The sequence below is a fragment of the Pelophylax lessonae genome (genome assembly GCF_965119305.1).
Source record: "Pelophylax lessonae genome assembly, chromosome: 3".
NCBI classification, from domain to species: Eukaryota; Metazoa; Chordata; class Amphibia; order Anura; family Ranidae; genus Pelophylax; species Pelophylax lessonae.
Window position 1 is genome coordinate 215,756,460 of NC_138770.1, and position 23,694 is coordinate 215,780,153.

The window sequence follows — 23,694 nt, forward strand, 5'->3', positions numbered from 1 at the left end:
TTGGGCACTGGTGCTCAGTTGAGGGAAGGGGGTACAATGGTGTAACTAGTGGGGTATTATTGTTTAGTTTTGTTTCAGCAGAAATAAAAAAATAAAAAGCATAACCACCAGTCAATCAATTCAAAGTTTACTTTTACTTTTAAACTGTATTCTCTTTTCAAACGTATTTGTTTATTATATTTTATATTCACAGGTCATACAGAAACATATGTCTGGAATGTTCCTGAACGATCTGGTCCTAACAAGGATGAAAGTGATTGTTTGACATGGGCATACTACTCTGATGTTGATCCAGTAAAGGTAACCCTTATTCTTTTTGCGTTTGACACAGTTCAATGGTAAAGGTAGCATGTGCTGAGAAAATACAAACAACTTCCAAACTGTACTTGGAAAATCCTAGTTACCTGGTTGTTGTGTTATTTTTAGGGCTTCCGTACATTTTAGGTCACTGGCCTAAAATATGTATGTATATTAGGCGCTCTAACATTATGCTAATTTGCTAGCAACATTCTTGTTTAAGAGTGACTCAGAAGGTATTGAGGTCAAAATAATTGGATTTTTCAAAAGGCAATGACACCCTACATACTGTATTTCTCCCAACAGAGATTTCCTTTAAACATAAATATTACTTTTTTATTAGCTGATCCTTTTGTCCCACATACACTATATTACCAAAAGTATTGGGATGCCTATCTTTACATGCACTTGAACTTTAATGGCATCCCAGTCTTAGTTCGTAGGGTTCAATATTGAGTTGGCCCACCCTTTGCAGCTAGAACAGCTTCAACTCTTCTGGGAAAGCTGTCCACAAGGTTTAGGAGTGTGTCTATGGGAATGTTTGACTATTCTTCCAAAAGAGTATTTGTTAGGTCAGGCACTGATGTTGTAGAGGAGGCCTGGCTTGCAGTCTCTACTCTAATTCATTCCAAAGGTGTTCTATCGGGTTGAGGTCAGGACAGTGCAGGCCAGTCAAGTTCCTCCACCCCAACACGCTAATCGATGTCTTTATGGACCTTGCTTTGTGCACTGGTCCAAATAATTTGGTGTAAGGAGGATTATGGGGGTGGGTTTTTTTTTCAGGGGTTGGGGTTTGCCCCTAATTCCAGTGAAGGGAACTCTTAAGGCATCAGCATACCAAGACATTTTGGACAATTTCATGCTCCCAACTTTGTGGGAACAGTTTGGGGGGTAGCCCTTCCTGTTCCAACATGACTGCATACCGATGCACAAAGCAAGGTCCAAAAAGACATGGATGAATAAGTTTGGGGTAGAGGAACTTAACCTCCTGCCATCCGCGCTACAGCCTATATACGGCTGCAGCGCGGACTCGAATTTTCGGGAGGCCGTTTTTAAATGGCCTCCCAGTGACACGCCCCCCGCGCGCTCCCGCGAGCGCGCATCGGGGGGAATCTGTGTCGGCCGTGACCCTTGGACACAGCCGATCACAGATCGTGGTGAATGGCCAATCACAGCGGCCATTCACCACGTGATCAAGCCGTCCGGCGCTCCTTCCTCACACAGAGCCTGCGTGTGAGGAAGGAGGGAGAGCTGCACAGCGCCGGGGACACAGAAAAAAGTAATCAGGGCACCGATCACCAGTGCCCTGATTACTAGAGGTACACCAAACACACCTTCAATGCCCACAGTGCCCACCATCAGTGCACACAATCAGTGCCCATAGTGCTGCTAGTCAGTGCCCATCAGTGCTTGCTCATCTAGGCACTGATGAGCACTGACTGGCAGCAATATGGGCACTAAATGTGGGCACTGATGGTGCTGCCCATCAGTGCTCATCAGTGCCGCCCATCAGTGCTCATCAGTGCCACCCGCCAGTGCTCATCAGTGCCACCCGCCAGTGCCCATCAGTGCTGCCCGCCAGTGCCCATCAGTGCCGCCCGCCAGTGCCCATCAGTGCTGCCCGTCAGTGCCACCTCTCAGTGCCCATCAGTGCCACCTCTCAGTGCCCAGCAGTGCCACCTCTCAGTGCCCAGCAGTGCCGCCTATCAGTGCTGATCAGTGCCGCCTATCAGTGCTCATCAGTGCGGCATATTAGTACCTCCTCATCAGTGCCACCTCATCAGTGCCCATAAGTGCCACCTCAGCAGTGCCCATAAGTGCCACCTCATCAGTGCCCATCAGTGCAGCCTATCAGTGCCCATCAGTGCCGCCTCATCAGCGCACATCAGTGAAGGAGAAAAATTTATTTATTTACAAAATTTACTCGCAGAAAATAAGAAAAACTTTTTTTTTTTCAAAATTTTCTGTCTTTTTTCTTTTTTTTTATAAAAAATAAAAAACCCAGAGATGATTAAATGCCACCATAAGAAAGCTCTATTTGTGTGAAAAAAATGATAAAAATTTTATATGGGTACAGTGTAGCATGACCGCGCAATTGTCATTCAAAGTGTACGAGCGCTGAAAGCTAAAAATTTGTCTGGATGGGAAGGGTGTTTAAGTGCACAGAAGGCAAGTAGTTAACTGGCCTGCACAGAGTCCTGACCTAAACCCCATAAAACACCTTTGGAATGAATTAGAGCACAGACTGCGAGCCAGGCCTCTCGTCCAACATCAGTGCCTGACCTCACAAGTGTGCTCCTGGAAGAATGGTCAAACATTCCCATAGACACACTCCTAAACCTTGTGGACAGCCTTCCCAGAAGAATTGAAGCTTTTATAGCTGCAAAGGGTGGGCCAACACAATACTAAACCCTACAGACTAAGACTAGGATGCCATTTAAGTTCATGTGCATGTAAAGGCAGGCGTGCCAGGAACGAAGACAACACTGCAAATGTTGGTTTGATGTAAAGTTTCGATCAGACATCACTAATTTATTTCCCGCAATTGGGACTTTTTGGATACAGTGGAGAAGGGTCTCCATTATCTTTTTATCCACATGTTCCTGTTGGGAAGTTTTCTATTCATTTCCCGCTCTGGTGACACGTTATCACAGGGAAATCTCATTAGCAGGGAAACAAAAAGCAATTAAAATGTTCTAACATTTCTCCATTCTAGTCAAAACTTGCAAGGTTCTTCTTTAACCACTTCTGGACCGGAAGGTGTTCGCCCTAATGACCAGGCCATTTTTTGCGATTACTTTAACTGACTAATACGGTTGTGTGACGCTGTACCCAAATACAATTGATGTCCTTTTTTACCCACAAATAGAGATTTCTTTTGGTGGTATTTGATCACCTCTGCGATTTTTCATTTTGCGCTATAAACAAAAAAGAGCGACAATTCTGAAAAAAAAAGTAATATTTTTCACTTTCTGCTATATAACATTCCCAATAAAAAATGTAAAAAAAAGATTAAAAATCAAATGTTTTCCTCATTTTAGGCTAATATGTATTCTGCTACATATTTTTGGTAAAAATATGCACTGTTACTGTACTAATGACACTGGCAGGGAAGGGGTTAACACCAGGGACGATCAAAGGGTTAAATGTGTCCCTAGGGGTGCTTTCTAACTGTGTGGGGGATAGACTTATGGAATGAACACAGGGACCTGTGTTTCTAAATAAGAGCAACACAGGAGCCCGGTGTTCATTGCTGACCACCATTCTGTAGAAGAAGAACATAAAAGCTCCTGAGATTGAGTAAATTTGATTTGCCAATGTATGTTGCACTTTGAAGGATCAGCTCGTTTGATAAATTGATATTTTTCAGCTCTGTTAGTTATTTATATTAAAAAAAAGTGCAGAGTAACTGTGCCAAAATAGATTTTACAGTGAATATAACAATTTTGCCATAATTAGCCTCAAATTGCACCTTGTGGACTGCTTGGCCAAAATGATGTGCTTGTGTCAGCAATGACATGGTGATCAAAGGTTTTATTGATAAAGTCAACTTTAACCCTTTGTTTACAGTCAAAGTTATGTAATCACTATGTAAGCGTTGATATTATGATCACATTACTTTATTCATATACAGAGGGTTAAAGAGGGAAGTCTAACCTAACAATAAAAATTGCTACATCTACAGGCCTCCACAATCTAAGACGAACCTATCTAGCCCTGTAAAAAATAAATCAGTATACATACCTTTTGTGAAGCCGCACCAGTCCGGTCTCCAGCGCCGGAAGCTCTGCAAAGGAGACAGCCGATAACGGCTGGAAAATGAATGGAAATTGATGTCACCCATAAAGTTATTAGGTGTCTTTCGTTGTCGGCTGCCTCCTGTACACCTGCCTCTACCGGAGCAGCTTCAGAAAGGGTATGTATACTGTTTTCTTCTTTGCAGGGCTAGATAGGTAAGTCTTAGATCGTGGATGCCTGTACATGTAGCAATTTTAGTGTTAGGGTGGACTTCTCCTTTAAGGTTCTCTTAGGGGTTGTGTTTTTTTTTTTTTACCATCATGTTCCTAGCTAACAAGGGGACAATTTTTGACATAAGAACAGGTCAAAAGATAGTTGAAAGAAGTTTCCCTAACCCTCAGAAACCACTCCCCCCTACAAGCACCCCAAAATATTTAAATGTAACTATCCCTATTGATTCTAATGCATTTCATTAAAATGTCCCAGGTTTTGCTGAAATTTTGAAAAGCAAAAACTCCCAATTTTGCTCAGGAGTAAAGCTAGAAAGTACAGTAAGAATACCTCCATTGGGGTATCCAAAAGATGCATCAACAACTCAGCCATCTATAAGGGAAAAATGATTGCCATATGTGCCATACGAAATAATTAGTTCAGTGGTTGATGCTTATGAGTTCAAGCACTGGAAAGAGGAGCTGAAAATCTTTATTTTTTATTTTTTTCTAGGATACCTATAGTGGATTGATTGGACCTATTGTGATTTGTAAAAGTTCATCTATTCAAACAAAGGAACAAATGAACCCGATCTTAAGATTTGCTTTACTTTTTATGATATTTGATGAAAATATATCCTGGTATCTAGATGAAAATATCCAAAGATTTACCTTTAGTCCAAATGAAGTGGTCAAAGAGAGTGATGAATTTATTGAAAGCAATAAGAAACACAGTATGTATTTTATTGCAGCATATGAGTATGTTTATTATTTCTGATAGATTGGTACTTTTCCTAGCTAATATAAAGGCAAATCAAATGTTCAGCTTGCTGGTAAATTTACAGAAACTCTTCTAAACACTTGTGTTGATTTGGAATGTGCAATTTCTTGCTCAACCAGGGATGCTTAGGCCAGCCATACATGGATTGAAATTCAGGCAATCGACTTCTGTTGGCAGCACTGATTAGTGCAGTGGTTCTTAACCTTGTTGGAGGTACTGAACCCCACCAGTTTCATATGCATATTCACCGAACCCTTCTTAATTGGAAAAAAAAATATGATTTTTTCAAATTCAAAACATAGGTATATATTTAGGTATATATTTATACATAGGTGCACAAAATGAACAAAACCATTAAGAACAAAGAACAAAAACATTAAAACATGATTTTCACACAAAAACAAAAACATAATAATGAATTGATTATTTAGTTGATTGTAGGGCAGGATAGAGTGGTCAGTAGGCTGTAGGGCGGTGTACAGAGAATAGGGCAGAGGACAGGAGTTGACAGGACAGAGGATAGGACAGTGTACAGGGATCAGTAAAGCCACACACCAGGGGGCTGGGAGGGCACACACTGGGGGGGGGGGGGTCAGGAGGGCACACACTGGGGGGGTCAAGAGGGCACACACCAGGGGGTTGGAAGGGCATACACTGGGGGGAGGGTCAGGAGGATACACACTGTGGGGGAGGGTAGTGAGGGCACACACCAGTGGAGAGTCAGGAGGCCACTCACTAGGTGTCAGGAGGGCACACATCAGTGGTTGGGAGGGCACACACCGGGGGAGCCAGGAGGGCACACACTGGGGGGAGGTGTTGGGAGGGCATGCCATGGGGTGTCAGGAGGGCACACACTGGGGGAGGGGGATTTGGGAGGGCATACTATGGGGTGTCAGGAGGGCACACACTGGGGGGGAGGTGTTGGGAGGGCATACCATGGGGTATCAGGAGGGCACACACCAGGGGGCATTCACAATGCTTTATAGCTAAATGAAAAGGACATGCATTTCCATTTGTCAGCTAACAGCACTTCTATGCTAAGCTGCAGTAACTCAGCAGACTTAGCATAGAGGTGCTTGTAAACTAATCCACCATGTACAGCTAGCTGAGCCTACCCCCAGGAACATTCACTCGGCTCCCTCTGCTGAGCTGCTCACACTTCCCTCTTCCAGGCGGGCGCGATCTCCGTGGTCAGGTACATCCCCATCCCGCCCACTCAAGCAGCAAGCAGCCTGCAGGAGATAGGCTGGAAACCTGCTGAGGGAGGTACAGGGGGCGGAGCATCAAGTGTCTATGTGAAATGGCTGTGAGTTGTCCCGACCGCAGCTCTGATTTTCCGGGGTGCGCTTGGCCTCACAATCAGTAATATTTTCTCAGGGGAGCAATTGCCTCGTTGCCCAACCCCCCCCCCCCGCCAAACCCGCGAGACTGACTCACTGAACCCCTGGGGTTGGATCGAACTGTCAGAATACAAAGGCTTAGCTGGAGGATTCCTCGAATTCCCCATCCACACCTGGAATGTGTGATGGGGGAAACAAGTATTCAATAAAAAAAAAAAAAACGAATCCTCTATTGCCAGCTTTAGAGTTAACACATTGATAATGAAAGAATAAAGGCAGCTTAAAAATCCAAAATCCCAGGTTCACAATCCACTACTTTCTATTTCAATCGTTTTTATTATTTTTAAAGAAAGTGTATAAAACATTGCAGGGTTGACACGTAAGTACAAATTTTCAGCTAACATGTAAAAAAGAAACCAATGCATCACATAGAGAGGATTAGGAAGCTTATAAAACACATTTCTCAGATCTAATCGTGTGCAGTAACATATAAGTCAGCTTAGATAACATCAAATATTTGGACAGAGGCATCCAAAATCAATATGGAAACAGAAACTACAATCAGTATGCTTAAAGGATTATTCTCAGGTCAATGTGTCACTCTAAAGTAGCTCAAACGTGACCGTATTAGGCAAGCAGGAAAGACATTCCCGTCAGATGTCCAGTTCCGCCCCCCTACCCCCCGCTGCCACTTCCCACTTTAAAGAGCTAGGCTCTATCTGCCTGTACCCCGGGGGTAGGAAGAAAAGGAAAAGAGGAAGCTGTAGAGTGTAAAAGGAGAATGAGAAGTAAAGTCAAGGGACCATCAGCTCCATGGTATGAGTGGCATTGGGCATGTCCTGAAAGATAAGAAATCCTTGGGTTCCAAATTTTTTCAGTTTCATTTTGTCACTTAGGATCACAGAAAGTCTTTCATTTACCATGATCCAAGATAGCTTAACTTCAGCCATATCAAATGGAATGATGGCAGATTTCTAGGCTCTCGCGATGGTAATTCATGCTTCTATAAACATGAAGGAGATTTGCCTCCCCACATGTCTAGGGGCCTCCTGCACAGGATAACCTAATAAAATCTGTTTTGGAGATTTTTCACTGTTTACTTGGGTCAAGGAATAAATTAAATTATGGATGCGTACAGGCCCAGGCTGGGACAAAAAATAGGCCCAGGCATTTTTGACTGAGCAGCCAATTTTTCCAGTGCCCCTTTACAGTGCAGTCCCCTTTATATCACAGTGTCCCTTTACATTACAGTGCCCCTAGCAAAAACAGCCCCCATCACAGTGCAGTCATGCCCCCCTTTTCTCTTTAATCACAGTGCCCCCTTTTACTCTCTGCTCACTGTGCAGATCTCCAGCTCCTCCCACCCCCCTGCCCCCTAACATCAGAGTACATAGAGCCCCCTTTACATCAGAGTCCACAGAGCCCCCCCTTACATCAGAGTCCACAGAGATCTCCCTTACATCAGAGTCCACAGAGCCCCCCTTACATCAGAGTCCAAAAAAGACCCCCTTACATCAGATTTCGCAGAGACCCCTTACATTCGAGACCACAGAGACCCCTGTACATCAGAGTCCACACAATCCCACTCACGCTGTAAGGGGGGAGCTCTGAGGACTCTAATGTAAAGGGAACCCTGATTTAAGGGGGGCTCTGGTGTAAAGGGGGAGCTCTGATGTATGGGGTCCACAGAGTACCCCTAAATTAGTTTATACACTGGGAGGCAGGAGAGAGGGTAAGCTTACTCACCCCAAGTTGGAGTCTAATGCATAGGCTGTCAGTACCTTTCCTCTACTGGCTGGGGGCTCTGTGCGGGCGGGGCAGACACAGGAGGAGAGGGACAGGAAGAGCAGATGAGCTCTCTCTCCTCTCCCATCCGTGTGGAGGGAGGCAGGGTGGGGGAAAACTGTCAGTGCTGACTCTGAGCTGTCTGTGAGAGAGACACAGCTCAAAGCCCTGCAGTTTGCTGGTAGCTACACTGGGAGAGGAGACACTGGCATGGCTGCATAGCAGGAGGTGAGCGGCAACTGCGGTCACAGCTTACCTCACGCTATGCAGCCCCAGCCCACCGGGCACATAATCGATCTGCCCTATGGCCAGTCCAGGCCTGTATGCGAATCCAACAATTTTTTCCTTTTGGACATGTCTTGGTGTCCCCCTGATGGCAACATTAAAAAATTAATGCAGAGGTTCTTGGGGACAAGGGAGGCCAACCATGGTCGGAACTAATGGCACTTTTCCACTGCAAGTACCGGCTAGTACCGGCTCGGCTCTACTCGGCCCTGCTTGGCCTGGTTTGCTTTTCCACTGCTGGTACCGCATGGTATAGGGTCGGAACGGTTCGGTACGGTACGGTATAGGTTTGCTTTTCCACTAAAGCAGTACTAAAGTTAAGTGGGTGGGATAACAACGGGGTGGGTGGGATTCTCTGACCAATCAGTGGCTAGTAGTGACTGCATGCAAAGGATTGTGGGATATGGTACCAGTTTGGTACCTGTTGGAACCACAATAGAGTAGGTACTGTTTTTTCAGGGCCGTACCGTTCGGTTCCATGCAGTGGAAAAGCAAACCTATACCATACCGTACCGAACCGTTCCGACCCTATACCATGCGGTACCACAGTGGAAAAGCACAAAAGGGTGCCGAACCGGTACGGTTCTATGCAGTGGAAAAGCGCCATAAATACCATCAAAGCAGTATTTTATAATTATCTTCAATGATAGATGTATTTATATAAGATTTAGAAGCATAGCTTGCTATCTTGTGCCATTGGTCCTGATCCATTTTCAAGTTTAAGTAGTTTTCCCATTTTGCCATGTAAGGCATATTTGATGATGTAAATGTTAACACAGTACAATACTTTTTTTCACAGTTCCGATAACAAGATTTTTGACATACTGTACATTTCCTGGAGTTCATTAATGGATAAGTTCACCTTTCTGAACATGTTGCATGTCACACCCATATTTAGGGTGTAACATGTAACATCTTCAGCATCTGTCCCCCCTACCCCCCCCCCCCCTTGTGGCACTCAGTCTGGGATCTTCTCCCCGCACTCGATTTTACAATTCAAAGAGAGGCTTCACCCACATGGCCACATCACTGGTTCACAGATCCCTGTGAATCAATGAATTACAAGTACAGACAGCCTTTGTGGCTGTTGGCTTGTAGTTCTCAATAAACTACCATGGCACTGTTGAGTACTCTGGTAGTACGACGTACGGGCAGAGAGCTTACACTGACAGATCTGCAGGAGACCTGCATGACATTAGCGATCTGCTGATCGCTGGTGCAGTGCTTTCCAGGCTCCTTATAGAAAATGACCATTTTTTTTACTGCTCTGTTCTTATGATTCACTCCTAATATTGCTTTTCACAAATCTGGAGCTTGACGGGAGTTCGAGGGGTTATGACTGGTTGTCTTACAGCTTTATTTGCCAGTGTCCATTTTCCTGTAGGCAGAAGCATAACCCAGGGTCCCAGAATTACTTCTGTCCTATGTCCCTTAACCACTTCACGCCTGGAAGATGTATCCCCCTTCAAGATCAGGCCCTTTTTTTTCTATATGGCACTGTGTTATTTTAACTGGCAATTGCGCAGTCATGCAACGCTGTACATAAATGTAATTTATGTAATTTTTTTCCCACCAATAGAACTTTCTTTTGGTGGTATTTAATCACCACTGGGTTTTTTATTTTTTGCGCTATAAACTAAAAAAAGCAACAATTATGAAAACAAAAAAAATATATATTCTTTACTTTCTGCTATAGACCGTATCCAATAAAAAAAGAATGTTTTAAAAATCAAATTTCTTCATAAATTTAGGCCAATATGTATTCTGCTACATACTTTTGGTAAAAAAAAAAATCGAAATAAGTGGATATTGATTGGGTTGGCAAAAGTTATAGTGTCTAAAAACTGTGGTATATTATATATATTTTTTTATTTATTCTAGTAATCGCGGCAATCAGCGACTTACAGCAGGACTGCGATATTGTGCGGACAATCTGACACTTTTGACACCAGTACACTTTTGACACCAGTAGAGTGATCAGTACTAAAATATGCACTTTCACTGTAATAATGACCATGGCTGGGACGGGGGTTAAACATCTAGGGCAATCAAAAGGTTAAATGTGTGCCAAACCAGTGTTTTTGTGAGTACTATATGCTGCTTTCACTAAGGGATGTGCTGGATTTTATTCCCTGTTTTACAGGGAAACCAAATCTAGCACGTCCCCACTGACAGGACAAAGATCTGCCTTGTTTACATCCAGTCTTTCTCCTCGCCGATCAACAGGTCCTTGGCCGGCACCCACTGATGGGCTTCTGCTGTAAGTAATCACAGCAGAAGTGGTGCATGATCATCCCCTACCCGAAAGAGCAGAATCATGTACACTCACCAGCCACTTTATTAAATGCACCTGTTCAATTGCTTGGTAACACAAATTGCTAATCAGCCAATCACATGGCAGCAACTCAATGCATTTAGGTGTAGCCCTGCCCCCTTGGGAGTGGCTAAGTGTAGATATTTCCTCCTCACTTTGATTGCCCTGAACATTGTCCAAGAATGGTCCAAAAAAAGAGAAAATATCCAGTGAGCGGCAGAATATGCCTTGTTAATGTCTGAGGTCAGAGGAGAATGGGCAGACTGGTTTGAGATAATAGAAAGGCAAAAGTAACTCAAATAACAACTCATTACAACCAAGGTATGCAGAATACCATCTCTGAATGTACACATCGAACCATGAAGCAGATGGGCTATAGCAGCAGAAGACCACACTGATGCCACTCCTGTCAGCTAAGAACAGGAAACTGAGGCTACAATTCGCACAGGCTCACCAAAATTGGACAATAGAAGTTTGGAAAAATGTTGCTTGGTCAGATGAGTCTTGATTTCAGCTGTGACATGGCACTGTTAACTTGGCGTTAACAATATGAAAGCATGGATCCATCCTGTCTTGTATCAATGGTTCAGGCTGGTGGTGGTGGTGAAATTGTGTGGGGGGTATTTTCTTGGCACACTTTGGGCCCCTTAGTACCAATTGAGCATCGTTTAAACTCCAACGCCTTCCAGAGTATTGTTACTGACCATGTCCATCCCTTTATAACTACAGTGTACTCATCTTCTGATGGCTCCTTCCAGCAGGATAATGCACCATGTAACAAAGCTCAAATCAAACCACTGGTTTCTTGAACATGAAAACGAGTTCACTCCAAGGGCCTCCACAGTAGCCAGATCTCAATCCAATAGAGCACCTTTGGTATGTGGTGGTGGGAAAATTAGCATTATGGATGTGCAGCCGGCAAATCTGCAGCAACTGCGTGATGCTATCATGTCAATATGGACCAAAATCTCTGAAGAATGTTTCCAACACCTTGTTGAATCTATTCCATGAAGAATTAAGGCAGTTCTGAAGGCAAAAGGGGGTCCAACCCAGTACTAGCAAGGTGTACCTAAGTGAGTAGCAAGGTGAGTGTATATATTTGGGATTCTGCACAGAGTAGCCACCCTGTAGCAGTAAAGCTACTAGGGGGTGTTTGCTTAATGGACTCCAAAAAAAGGATGTTATGGCAAGTCACAAATCATGTTTTTAAGGAGTATTATGGGGTGCATAAAAAAAAAATATATACCTACCCCACTTCATGCTGCTGAATTCTGTTGACACTGCAGCTATACCATTTTCAGCTTTAAGATTGAAAGCTGACAGATCACATAACTGCTAATCAGTCAGCTTTTGGTCTGCTCGCAGTAATAAGGATTGACTTTCACTGCACTCATCTCTTATTCCCCAGCACTCATTGGAGCTCCAGGCTGAGGAGATGGTGGACATGGCTGGCTGTAGCTCTCAGGCACTAGGGTTGGTGTCACCTGGTACAGTAAAACATGGTGTCGCCCCTCGGGGCACTGATCAGACTAGTGCATCGGCACAGCTCTCCCTCCCCCTAGCCTGCCACAGTGTTCTGTTCTGCCGCTTGTCATGGTCTTACCTTCTTGCTGTTCTCCTTCGTTTGACATGTGCTGGCGGCCATCTTGGTTTCTGGGTTTCTTGTAGCCTCCCACCTTGCGGCTCCTCCTTCCCACTGGGAGGAGCTGGATGCCTAGCTCATATATATAGGAGGTCTGTGGCTTCAGTTCCTTGCTTGGTCCTCCTGTGTTCACATGCTTCTAAGACTGCTGCTGCTTCTGGTTCCTGATCCTGGCTTCGTCTGACTACTCTGCTGGTTCCTGATCCTGGCTTCGTCTGACTACCCTGCTGGTTCCTGATCCTGGCTTCGTCTGACTACCCTGCTGGTTCCTGGTTCCGGCTTCATCTGACTACCCTCCTGGTTCCTGACCTCTGGCTTCGCAAGGACTCTGCCTCGGTTTCGCCATCCGTTTGGACTTCTGCTTTACAGCTTGATTTTCAATAAAGCCTTCTTATTTTCACTTATCTGTTGTTGTACGTCTGGTTCATGGTTCCGTGACATTAGGACCAAGCCATGAATTCTGACGGTACAGGGCCATCCTCGCTACCCACGCTGGTTGCCAGACTTGATCAGCAGGATCACCTGTTGGGTCGGTTCGCCGTGGCGTTGCAAACCCTGCTTGAACGCACGGCTCATTTCGCTCCCGTTGCCGATGGGTCGGTTGTCGCTCCTGGGCCCGCTCCTACTGCCGCTCCGGTTGTTGCGCCAGAGTCTACCCCGACACCTGTTGTTGCGCCTGCGGTGTTTCGGGGTATGACCGGTTCTGCCCCCCTTCCACAGCGCTTTGGGGGAGAGCCAACTCAGTGCCGAGGTTTCCTTAACCAGGTGGGCATTTATTTCGAGTTGCTGCCACATGCCTTTCCTACTGAGAGATCAAAGGTGGGCTTCTTAATTTCGCTGCTCTCGGACAAGGCCTTGGCCTGGGCCAGCCCTTTATGGGAGAACAACAATCCGGTGGTTGCCGAGTTTTCCGGTTTTGTTGCTTCTCTTCGGAGGGTATTCGATGTGCCGGCTCGTGCTGCCTCTGCTGCGAAGCTCCTTATGTCCATCAGACAGGGTTCACGATCCGTAGCTGAATACGCCATTGAGTTTCGTACCCTGGCAGCAGAGGTGGGCTGGAATAATGAGGCTCTGGTCGCTGCTTTCTCTCATGGTCTCTCGGATGCCTTGAAGGATGAGGTTGCAGCTAAGGACCTACCAGTGGAGCTCGAGTCTCTTATTTCTTTCTTGATTTTGATTGACACCAGACTCAGGGAGAGACCTTCCTTTAAGGAGAGTCTGCGGAGGCCTCCTAACAGATTGGCGCCTACCTTTGCTGTCCCACCCGTGCCTCCCTCTCCTCCCACGCCTCCTGGGGATGACTTGGCTGGGGGTGAACCCATGCAGCTGGGCTTTGCTCGCCTGTCCGAGGGGGAGAGGGTACTCCGAAGACGCGAGGGTCGATGCATGTACTGTGGTCTCGGTGGGCATTTTCGGTTGGCATGTCCGAACCGTCCGGGAAACGCTCGCACCTGAGATCCTGTCAGGGGCAGATCTTGGGTGGAGTCTCCTCGTCCCCGGTTTCCCGTGTTGACAAACCACTGATCACTGTTGTCCTCTCCTGGGTCGGGGGCTCAGTGACGACCCAGGCGTTGGTGGACTCTGGTGCTGGTGGTTTGTTCATTGATAGTGTGTTCGCTGCCGCCAATTCCATTCCTCTGCAGGCCCGAGGTTCTCCACTGGCTCTTGAGGCGATAGACGGCAGACCCCTTCTGCCGCCACACGTGACTCATGAGACCCTTCCAGTGGGGATAGCCATTGGTGCCGTTCACAGAGAGTCGGTCTGCTTCCAGGTTATTTCATCTCCACACTACTCGGTGGTCTTGGGGTACCCCTGGCTCCAGAGGCATAATCCGACTTTCGATTGGAGATCGGCCGAGATCCTCTCGTGGTCACCGCAGTGTGGGGCTAGTTGCATCCATGGGCCTGTCAAGTTGCTGTGTACTTCCTCGGACTCTCTGTTGCCTTCTGAATACAAGGAGTACCGGGATGTATTCGATAAGGTGCGCGCGGTTGCCCTACCTCCGCACCGCCCATACGATTGTGCCATCGAGTTACAACCTGGTGCCGTTCCTCCTCGTGGCAAGGTCTATCCACTGTCGGTAGCGGAGAATGAGGCCATGGAGGAGTACGTGAAGGAGGCGCTTTCACGCGGACACATTCGCAAATCCTCATCCCCGGCAGGGGCTGGATTTTTCTTTGTGAAAAAGAAGGGCGGTGAGTTGAGGCCTTGCATCGATTACAGGGGTCTCAATCGCATCACGATCAAGAACGCTTACCCGATACCCTTGATTTCCGAGCTGTTCGATCGCCTTAAAGGGGCCACGGTCTTTACCAAACTCGACCTGAGGGCGGCATATAACCTTGTAAGGATCAAGGCGGGCGATGAGTGGAAGACCGCGTTTAACACCAGGACCGGTCATTATGAATCCTTGGTTATGCCCTTTGGGTTGTGCAATGCGCCCGCAGTCTTTCAGGAATTCATTAACGATGTTTTCCGTGACCTGTTGCAGCAGTGTGGTGGTCTATTTGGATGACATCTTGGTATATTCTGAATCCATGGAGACCCACATTCTGGATGTCAGATGAGTGTTGCAACGGTTACGAGAGAACAAGCTGTTCGGTAAGCTTGAGAAATGCGAATTTCACCGATCCCAGGTAACCTTCTTAGGTTACATCATTTCCGCTGAGGGGTTCTCCATGGATCCTGAGAAGGTTTCGGCTGTCTTACAGTGGCCCCAGCCCAGTGGTCTTCGCTCCCTGCAGCGCTTTTTGGGCTTCGCCAATTATTATCGGAAGTTCATCAGGGACTTTTCCATGCTAGCCAAGCCTCTCACGGATCTGACCAGGAAGGGCAGTAATTCCCAGGTCTGGCCGCTCGAGGCCATCCGAGCTTTTGAGGCTCTAAAGTCCGCCTTTGTGTCGGCTCCGATTCTGTCGCATCCCAACCCTGGGTTGCCCTTTGTCCTCGAGGTGGACGCGTCTGAGACGGGAGTAGGCGCCCTTCTGTCTCAGCGTAGAACACCAGAGGGTCCTCTGCTTCCTTGTGGGTTTTACTCCCGGAAACTGTCTTCCGCGGAGTGCAACTATCAGATTGGTGACAGGGAGTTATTGGCCATCATGCAGGCCCTTAAAGAATGGAGGCACTTGCTCGAGGGTTCGGTGGTTCCGGTCCTCATCCTGACGGACCACAAGAATCTGACCTACCTTTCTGAGGCCAAGAGATTGTCACCACGTCAGGCCAGATGGGCTCTGTTCTTGTCACGTTTTAATTACGTGGTCTCCTACCTACCCGGTTCCAAGAACATCAGGGCGGATGCCTTATCACGGCAGTACTCCGACCTGTCCAGGGAGGAGTCGATTCCGACTTCGGTCATACCTCCGAACCAGATCCTGGCCGCCATTCGCACCAGCCTGACCTCTCCCCTGGGTGAGCAGATTTTGGCGGCTCAATCTGGTGCTCCCTCTGGGAGACCCAACGGCAGATGTTTTGTGCCTGAGGAGTTGCGCACTCGGTTGTTGCGAACCTACCATAACTCCAAGACCGCGGGGCATCCTGGAAAGAATCAGCTGTCCTGGGCTCTTTCACGTCTGTTCTGGTGGCCTTCCCTACGTTCCGACATCGCCGCATATGTAGCGGCATGCTCCGTTTGTGCCCAGAGTAAGTCCCCTCGGCACCTTCCGTTGGGCCTTCTGCAACCCATAGCCACGGGGAGCGCCCATGGTCACACCTGGGGATGGATTTCATTGTGGACCTCCCTGCATCCCGAGGCCATACGGTCATTCTCATGATTGTGGATCGATTTTCCAAAATGTGCCACTGTGTTCCTCTCAAGAAGTTACCCTCTGCACAGGAGTTGGCCACGATTTTTGCCAGGGAGGTCTTCCGGTTGCACGGTCTGCCCAAGGAGATTGTGTCGGATCGGGGGAGTCAGTTTGTGTCCAGGTTCTGGCGCGCCTTTTGCTCCCAGTTGGGGATTCATCTCTCCTTCTCCTCGGCCTACCACCCTCAGTCCAATGGGGCCGCAGAACGATCCAATCAGGCCTTGGAGCAATTCCTTCGTTGCTATGTCTCCGATCACCAAGACAATTGGGTTGACCTCCTGCCTTGGGCTGAGTTTGCCAGGAACACGGCGGTGAACTCTTCCTCTGGGACGTCTCCCTTCATGGCCAATTATGGGTTCCAACCTGCCGTGTTACCGGAGGTATTCTCTCCCCAGGATATTCCGGCTGTGGAGGATCACCTTTCCGTCCTACGTGCTTCTTGGGTACAGATCCAGAAGTCCCTTGAGGTCTCTGCGCAGCGCCAGAGACTCCAGGCTGATCGCAGACGAGCGCCTGCTCCTTCCTACCAGGCCGGAGACCGTGTATGGTTGTCCACCCGCAACCTCAACCTTCGAGTGCCCACTCCCAAGCTGGCGCCTCGCTTTGTTGGTCCCTTCCGAGTGCTTCGCAGGGTAAACCCGATAGCCTATGCCCTTGCGCTTCCTCCTGGCATGCGGATCTCCAACGTGTTTCATGTCTCCCTGTTGAAGCCACTGGTGTGTAACCGTTTCACTTCCTCGGTTCCTCGGCCCCGTCCGGTCCAAGTGGGCAATCGTGAGGAGTATGAGGTGAGCAATATCCTGGACTCACGCCTGGTCCGCGGTCGGGTGCAGTTTTTGGTTCATTGGCGTGGTTATGGTCCAGAGGAGCGTTCCTGGGTTCCCTTCGCAGATGTCCATGCTCCTGCCTTGCTCCGAGCCTTCCACGCACGCTTCCCTAAGAAACCGTTCTTTACCCTGCGGAGGAGGGGCCCTTGAGGGGGAGGTACTGCCATGGTCTTACCTTCTTGCTGTTCTCCTTCGTTTGACATGTGCTGGCGGCCATCTTGGTTTCTGGGTTTCTTGTAGCCTCCCACCTTGCGGCTCCTCCTTCCCACTGGGAGGAGCTGGATGCCTAGCTCATATATATAGGAGGTCTGTGGCTTCAGTTCCTTGCTTGGTCCTCCTGTGTTCACATGCTTCTAAGACTGCTGCTGCTTCTGGTGCCTGATCCTGGCTTCGTCTGACTACCCTGCTGGTTCCTGATCCTGGCTTCGTCTGACTACTCTGCTGGTTCCTGATCCTGGCTTCGTCTGACTACCCTGCTGGTTCCTGATCCTGGCTTCGTCTGACTACCCTGCTGGTTCCTGGTTCCGGCTTCGTCTGACTACCCTCCTGGTTCCTGACCTCTGGCTTCGCAAGGACTCTGCCTCGGTTTCGCCATCCGTTTGGACTTCTGCTTTACAGCTTGATTTTCAATAAAGCCTTCTTATTTTCACTTATCTGTTGTTGTACGTCTGGTTCATGGTTCCGTGACACCGCTGCAGAGTGGCAGCAGAAGCAGGACAGAGCAGTAGACACTCTCTCCTGTCTAGCCTGCCACAGTGCCCACTGGGCCAAACTGGCCCCTGTAAATGATACAGTCAGTGCTGGCTTGCCAATCCATGAGCTGTCACGGATGGGGGTGACATCATCGCAGTTGGATATCACTTCTTACTTGATGGTGTCCCCCAAGCCCGGACTTGGACATAAACTAGGCCTGAGCATTTTAGACTAGGCAGCCCAGTGTAATCTCCCATGTGTAAATCCTCCCGCAATTTAATCCTCCCGAGGTAAATCCTCCCAGTGCCACAGTGTTATCCTGCCAGTGTAAATCCGCCGCAACCTGATCCTCCCAAGGTAAATCCTCACAGTGCAACAGTGTTATCCTGCTAGTGTAAATCCCTCGCTACCTAATCCTCCCGAGGTAAATCCTCCCAGTACAACAGTGTTATCCCTCCAGGATAAAACCCCTGCAGTTTATTTCCCCCTGTGTAAATTCCCCCAGTGTACTCTCCCAGTTTAATCCCTCACAGTGTAATCTCCCCAGCATAATCCCTCCATTGTACTCCCCTGTGTAAATCCCCTGTAGTTTGGTATACACGTAAATCCCCGTAGTGTTAATCCTTCCCTACATTTATAGACCTCACTTCAGCATGACTCTGTCCACATGGATGTCCCTGCTCCTAGGCTCCATTGGCTCTTGGGTGTGTTACTGTGACAAGCAGCTGGCACCTGTGGCCGTCTGCCTGTCACAATAATAAAGCGGGCGATTGCGGCACCAGTTCCCGAAGGATAAGCGGGACAGGTGCCCACAGTAGTGAGCCCCTGTTAGGTGAATTAGTGGAGCCAGGACACCAGAGCTGGCTGGCTGTCTCTGCCTCACTCACTCCCTCCTCGCAAATAGCCTGGAACTGAGGAGATAAAGCAGAGATCCCGGAAGGGAAGGAGGAAGCCGTTGCCACCCTCTCAATGTGGCGCTGGTGCCACTCTGGGCCTGGTGTCACCCCTCTAGTGGGTGTCACCAGAGTGTGGACTGCACCCTCATAGTGACACCACTGTTGGGAAGATGGGTGGATTCTGAACTCCGAGTGACTTAGCTGATAGTGGGCAATAGCCAAGTTTCAGCTAACTCTGGGTCACAGAAAAACAGAAGTAAATGTGCTTCTGTGACCCAAAAGAGAAGTATAATTAAAAAAAAAAAAAAAAAAATTCCTTACGTCTTACTTCTCTTTTAATCCAGTTATGTCCTTATAAAATGAAAAATACACAATTATTGCACCTGATACTAATACCTAAATTCTGAATTTTTTCTTGTTTCCAGTAACACCTTGCAATAACCCTAAAAGAAGGGCATGTTTCTAAACAAAAGATACAGATATCTCTCTGGTATCACAAGTAATGGCAACGTTAAAGGCTACACAACCTTTGTCCTGAGCTGGTTACAAGTACATAATTTTAAAACTGAACAGTGTACTGACTAAGCAGAACAGCTGACCAACAGTGGCACAGTCATTTCCAGCAGGAAAGAGCACCTTGGAATGGCTGACTATAAGTGAAATAGTGCTAAATAGTTTCACTTAGTTTCACCAAACAGTGGTGCCAACACTATTTTTTTTAAATCAAGAAAAGCTTTATTGAGAAAACTCACACCATTACAACAATAATACTTTCAGGAAACATCAACCTTATTGAAACATAAGTTAACCCATGACATGCCCCACTCTTCCCGACAGTAATATATAATTTTACAGTTCAAGGCATAGAAACCACAAAACAGCATAACAATGAGGGTGTCCCACCCTAATCCCGACACCACAAGCAGGAGTCAAGCAAGAATGCTACATTGAAAGTTACGTTAGCAAACGGTCCATAATGAGGTCATTAGGAGCCATGCCCGGACAGTTCAGCCACATGCCCCAGATCTTAGAAAACTTCTGTGGCGACTCCCTATGCTGATAAATAACTTTCTCCATACAAAGAGTAGTACCCATCTGTTCCAACCACATCCCGTAAGTAGGGGGCTCCGGCGCTATCCAATGTCTCAGGATAAGTAAGCAAGCTTGGAAGAGAGCCTGAGAGGCGGCCTCCCTCAAAAACGTATCCTCCACTATCTGATCTAGGACCCCCAAAATGCAGTGGCGGGGGTCGCTAGGGATATCCGCCCCCAGGGCTCTAGTAATGACAGATAACACAGCGGACCAATATCTATGCAGCTTTGGACATCTCCACATCAAATGGATCAGATCCCCTGTCTCTCTACGGCATCGTCCACAAAGGTCATCGGTACGGAGACCCATGGCATGGAGTTTCAGGGGAGTGTGATGCACTCTAAGTAAGATGTAAAGCTGTGAGACCTGATGAGATACATTGAGAGAACAACCACGTACCGCCTCTAAGGCCTCCTCGCACTGCTCTCCCGGGATGTCCCCCACATCAATGCTCCAGTGGTCACAAGCCTTACCGGGGTATTTTTCCAAAAATGAGCCTAGTAGAGAGGCATAGCAGCTGGATATGAAATCTTCGGTGTCCGTAAACTGCTGCATAAGAAAGAAGACAGGAGTCGGGGACAAGAAGAGTTGTCCCAGGGCTGCCTGGAGCTGCTCAAATGACAAAAGGGACCCTCCCCGCAATATGTGCGTAAGATGAGTCACCCCATACGCACGCCATCTGCCCGCCTGGTCTAATTTACTCAGTTCGGGGTACGTCCTGTTACACCAAATCGGACTGAACCTAGTGTAACCGGAGGCCTGTTGAATCAGTTTGGTTTTGTCCTATACCTTTTGAAGCAATCTATACGTCGGGAAACGTTTGTTTGACTTGGCAAAAAGTTGCGCCTCCAATCCCTCCGGCACCCCGTTCGCGCCATTAAACCGTGCCAACACTTTGATTACATTTATGCACCGCTATTTGACTAATGAAGATTTTTTTTTTTTTTACAGGTATCAATGGAAGAATGTATGCCAATGCCGATCAACTGACCATGAAGGTTGGGGATCATGTAGCCTGGCACATCATTGGAATGGGGAATGAAGTGGATATACACACAGCACATTGGCATGGCCACAGCCTAAGCTATACGGTAACCATATTTACTGTACTTTGGAAAATTCTACTTTCCATTATTTTAAAAAGGATCTTACTGACCACAGACTCATGCAAGCTAATAATGGCGACCATGCATTCGTTGACTGATAAGTTTGATATTATTCTTCTAAAATACACATGCACCTGACACCAGTTTTGATGTATACAGAAATATAAGATATAATGTTCAGCTCAAATTTCAAAACCAGTCAAAAGGATTTTAAAATGTAGCCCAAAAAAAGTAAAAAAAAAAAAAAAAAAAAGAAAATTGGTTACACTTATTTATCACAAGCTGAAATAATACAGTAAACAGCATAATTTTATTATCAAGAGATAAGATTAGTCCAAATAAATTTCAGCACTGCAATCTAATATTCTTGTGCCAGCACAGGTGTGAATATTTAAATAATAATTTACTTCACCTGAGCTGGAGCTAGCACACCTATTTGTGGCTTTTCTGCTGCCAGCAACAGGACCCAAAGTCTATCAAGTCCAAGATATAGGAGTAATGGTTTCTTGGAAGGGTTAAAACTCATCCAAAGCTCCAAAGCCTTTGAGTTTGCAAGGTGTCCCAAAAGTATAAAAGTACAAACCTGCAAGCACCTTGCTTATTTACAGATTTTGGTTGCCAAGGGGCACTAATGTGCGATTACTATATAAAAGAAAAACCTGTGCTAGGTGAATCTGTCCCTAAAACAATATCACTGTTGCTGCTGTTCATAAATGATAACTAATAAATCACAAACCACAGCACAAAACAGTGCCAATAAAAAACAATTGCATATACATATAAAAAAGAAATTAACATGAAAGCAAGCAAGTAGCAAATGAAAGTTCATAAATGTTTGTAAAATGCTCCAAGAAAGTGCTGTAGTGCCCAAAAAAACTTCCAAAATGATCATGCAGTGAACTGTGCTCTTCAACCTTTTAAGCTTGAACTTACCAGATGTTGTGGATCCCTTAGCAATATTTCATGTGGGTCCAATAGGTTGAGTCTGGTAAGAGGGCAGATGTCACATCCTGAATATCCTGTGATAGTTTATCGCTCATATATAGAAAAGAGAGAATTCCAATAGTGTAATACTTTCTTATTTATTAATAGAAAAAATTAAAATCCCACTTACAGTGTTCCAGAGTAAACATCGCCTTTAGCAAACAATCGTATACAGGACAGTCCTTCCGTCACACATAGTCCCATGCTAGCTTGGTTGGCGTAGTTAGCAAACCTCCGTGTGCGTTCAACCACTGACCGGACGTGACGCAACTAAGAAACCCAAATCTACTACGTTGACGCGTTTCACCGCTCCCATAGGGCGTTTTTAAAGACTGTTTTGCGCTGTGATTTAGTAATAATGTGCGACTGTCAATAAAGGATTTAGGATGGAAAATGTGGAAGTCTTTAAAGAAACTTATGCTGCAGTTGCACAAGAGGCCTAAGGCACAAAAAAAAAAAAATGTAATATCACTCTGGGCAACATTGTTGAGGAAGCCAGAGAACAGCATTTTGCAGCCAATGAATTCCAGAGAAAGGATTGAGTTGGGGATGGGTAGCTTTATCTTACATAGGCAGTACAAAGGGGAGATGAGTGTTTGGAGTTCTTCTACTATCACGCTCTAGCTGCCAGCAAAGCTGTCCCAGGATCTCTAAGTGATCTAAGTAAGTGGAACAGCAGTACATTTGGGATGTTATTTTCTGTTCTGCATTTTAGTGGAACACTAAAAAACAAAATATGATGCACCATAGTAAACATTAGCGATTTTACAGATATCCCATTATGTTGGTTGTACTGTGCCACACCCCTTACTTGACAAAATTATATCAAAAGAAGTTAATATGATTTTTTGAAGGTAGGAAACTTTTGTAAGGTTTTTATGGATTATTGGATAAATTCCTTTTTTAAAAATAAATAAAATTATCTGAATTTGTCATAGTATGTATGTGAGTTTTACCTCAGAAATCCCACCTCTTAATTTCTTTTTGATACAGTTTTGTCATGTAAGGGGTATGGCACAGTACAATCAACATAAAAAAGGATTTCTATAAAGTAATTTAGGTGGGAGACACCTTTAAAAATAATTGGCTGGACAGTTTTTGGCGCTTGATCTAAGTGATTTTACAGAGAAGGAAATCATTTCAGTTTTTCATTGTGTCCTGGCTACTAGGGTTCTGCAAATTTTAGGGCTGGCTGAATGAAATGACAAAAATATTTGGGTAGAACAATATGCTAATAAATAATATGGCTATCTGTGAAGGTTCTTATTTATCCAGGTTACGGTAAAGTTAACAGAAGTTAGTTACATTCGTCTGGACTTGTTCTGTAATGTTGAAGGCATTTTGCTGCTTATCTAAGGCTCCATTCACATCTGATCGTAGCAATATACTGATGTTTTTTGGGCGTTTTTGGAGCTGCAGGGTTTTTTTTTTTAAGCTAATAGAAAGCACTAAGGGGAGGAGAGGGAGAGGAATTTAGGGGCGGAGAGCTGCTGGATGAGCAGAAAATGAGCGACAAAACGACTGTAAAAGTCTACGGGGCCAAAAACGCTTGTAATCTACCAAAAAGAAGCTCATGTACTTTTTTGAGCAATTTGTTTCAGGAGACAGAATGCTCAGATGTGAACAGGGGCCATTGAAAATAATGGGATTCGTCTTGTTGAACATTTTAGAGCTACAAGCAGAAAATTGCTCATGTGTGAACGGGGCCCAAGAAGCATCTTCGCTGCATATTAGTGTAAGGCCCCTTTCACACAGCCCGTCCGTCGGACAGACTCCGTTTATCTCAGGGGGGGATTGATCCACCGATTCCCCGCTGAGCAGGAGGATGACAGCTATTCTCCGCACTGTGCGGAGACACAGCTGTCAGTTCCCCATACATCTCTATGGGGGAATTGGATGGG

General features: G+C 46.3%; 1 protein-coding gene across 1 annotated transcript in view; it reads left to right on the forward strand.

Moving 5' to 3' along the window:
- LOC309551190 (ceruloplasmin-like) overlaps window positions 1–23,694 on the forward strand; it is a 192,301-nt gene that overhangs the window by 149,802 nt on the left and 18,805 nt on the right. Inside the window, exons 15-17 of the mRNA XM_082251689.1 lie at window positions 194–300; window positions 4,759–4,978; window positions 20,655–20,794. Coding sequence (XP_082107815.1) covers window positions 194–300; window positions 4,759–4,978; window positions 20,655–20,794 — 467 coding nt within the window. The remainder of the gene's footprint in view (window positions 1–193; window positions 301–4,758; window positions 4,979–20,654; window positions 20,795–23,694) is intronic.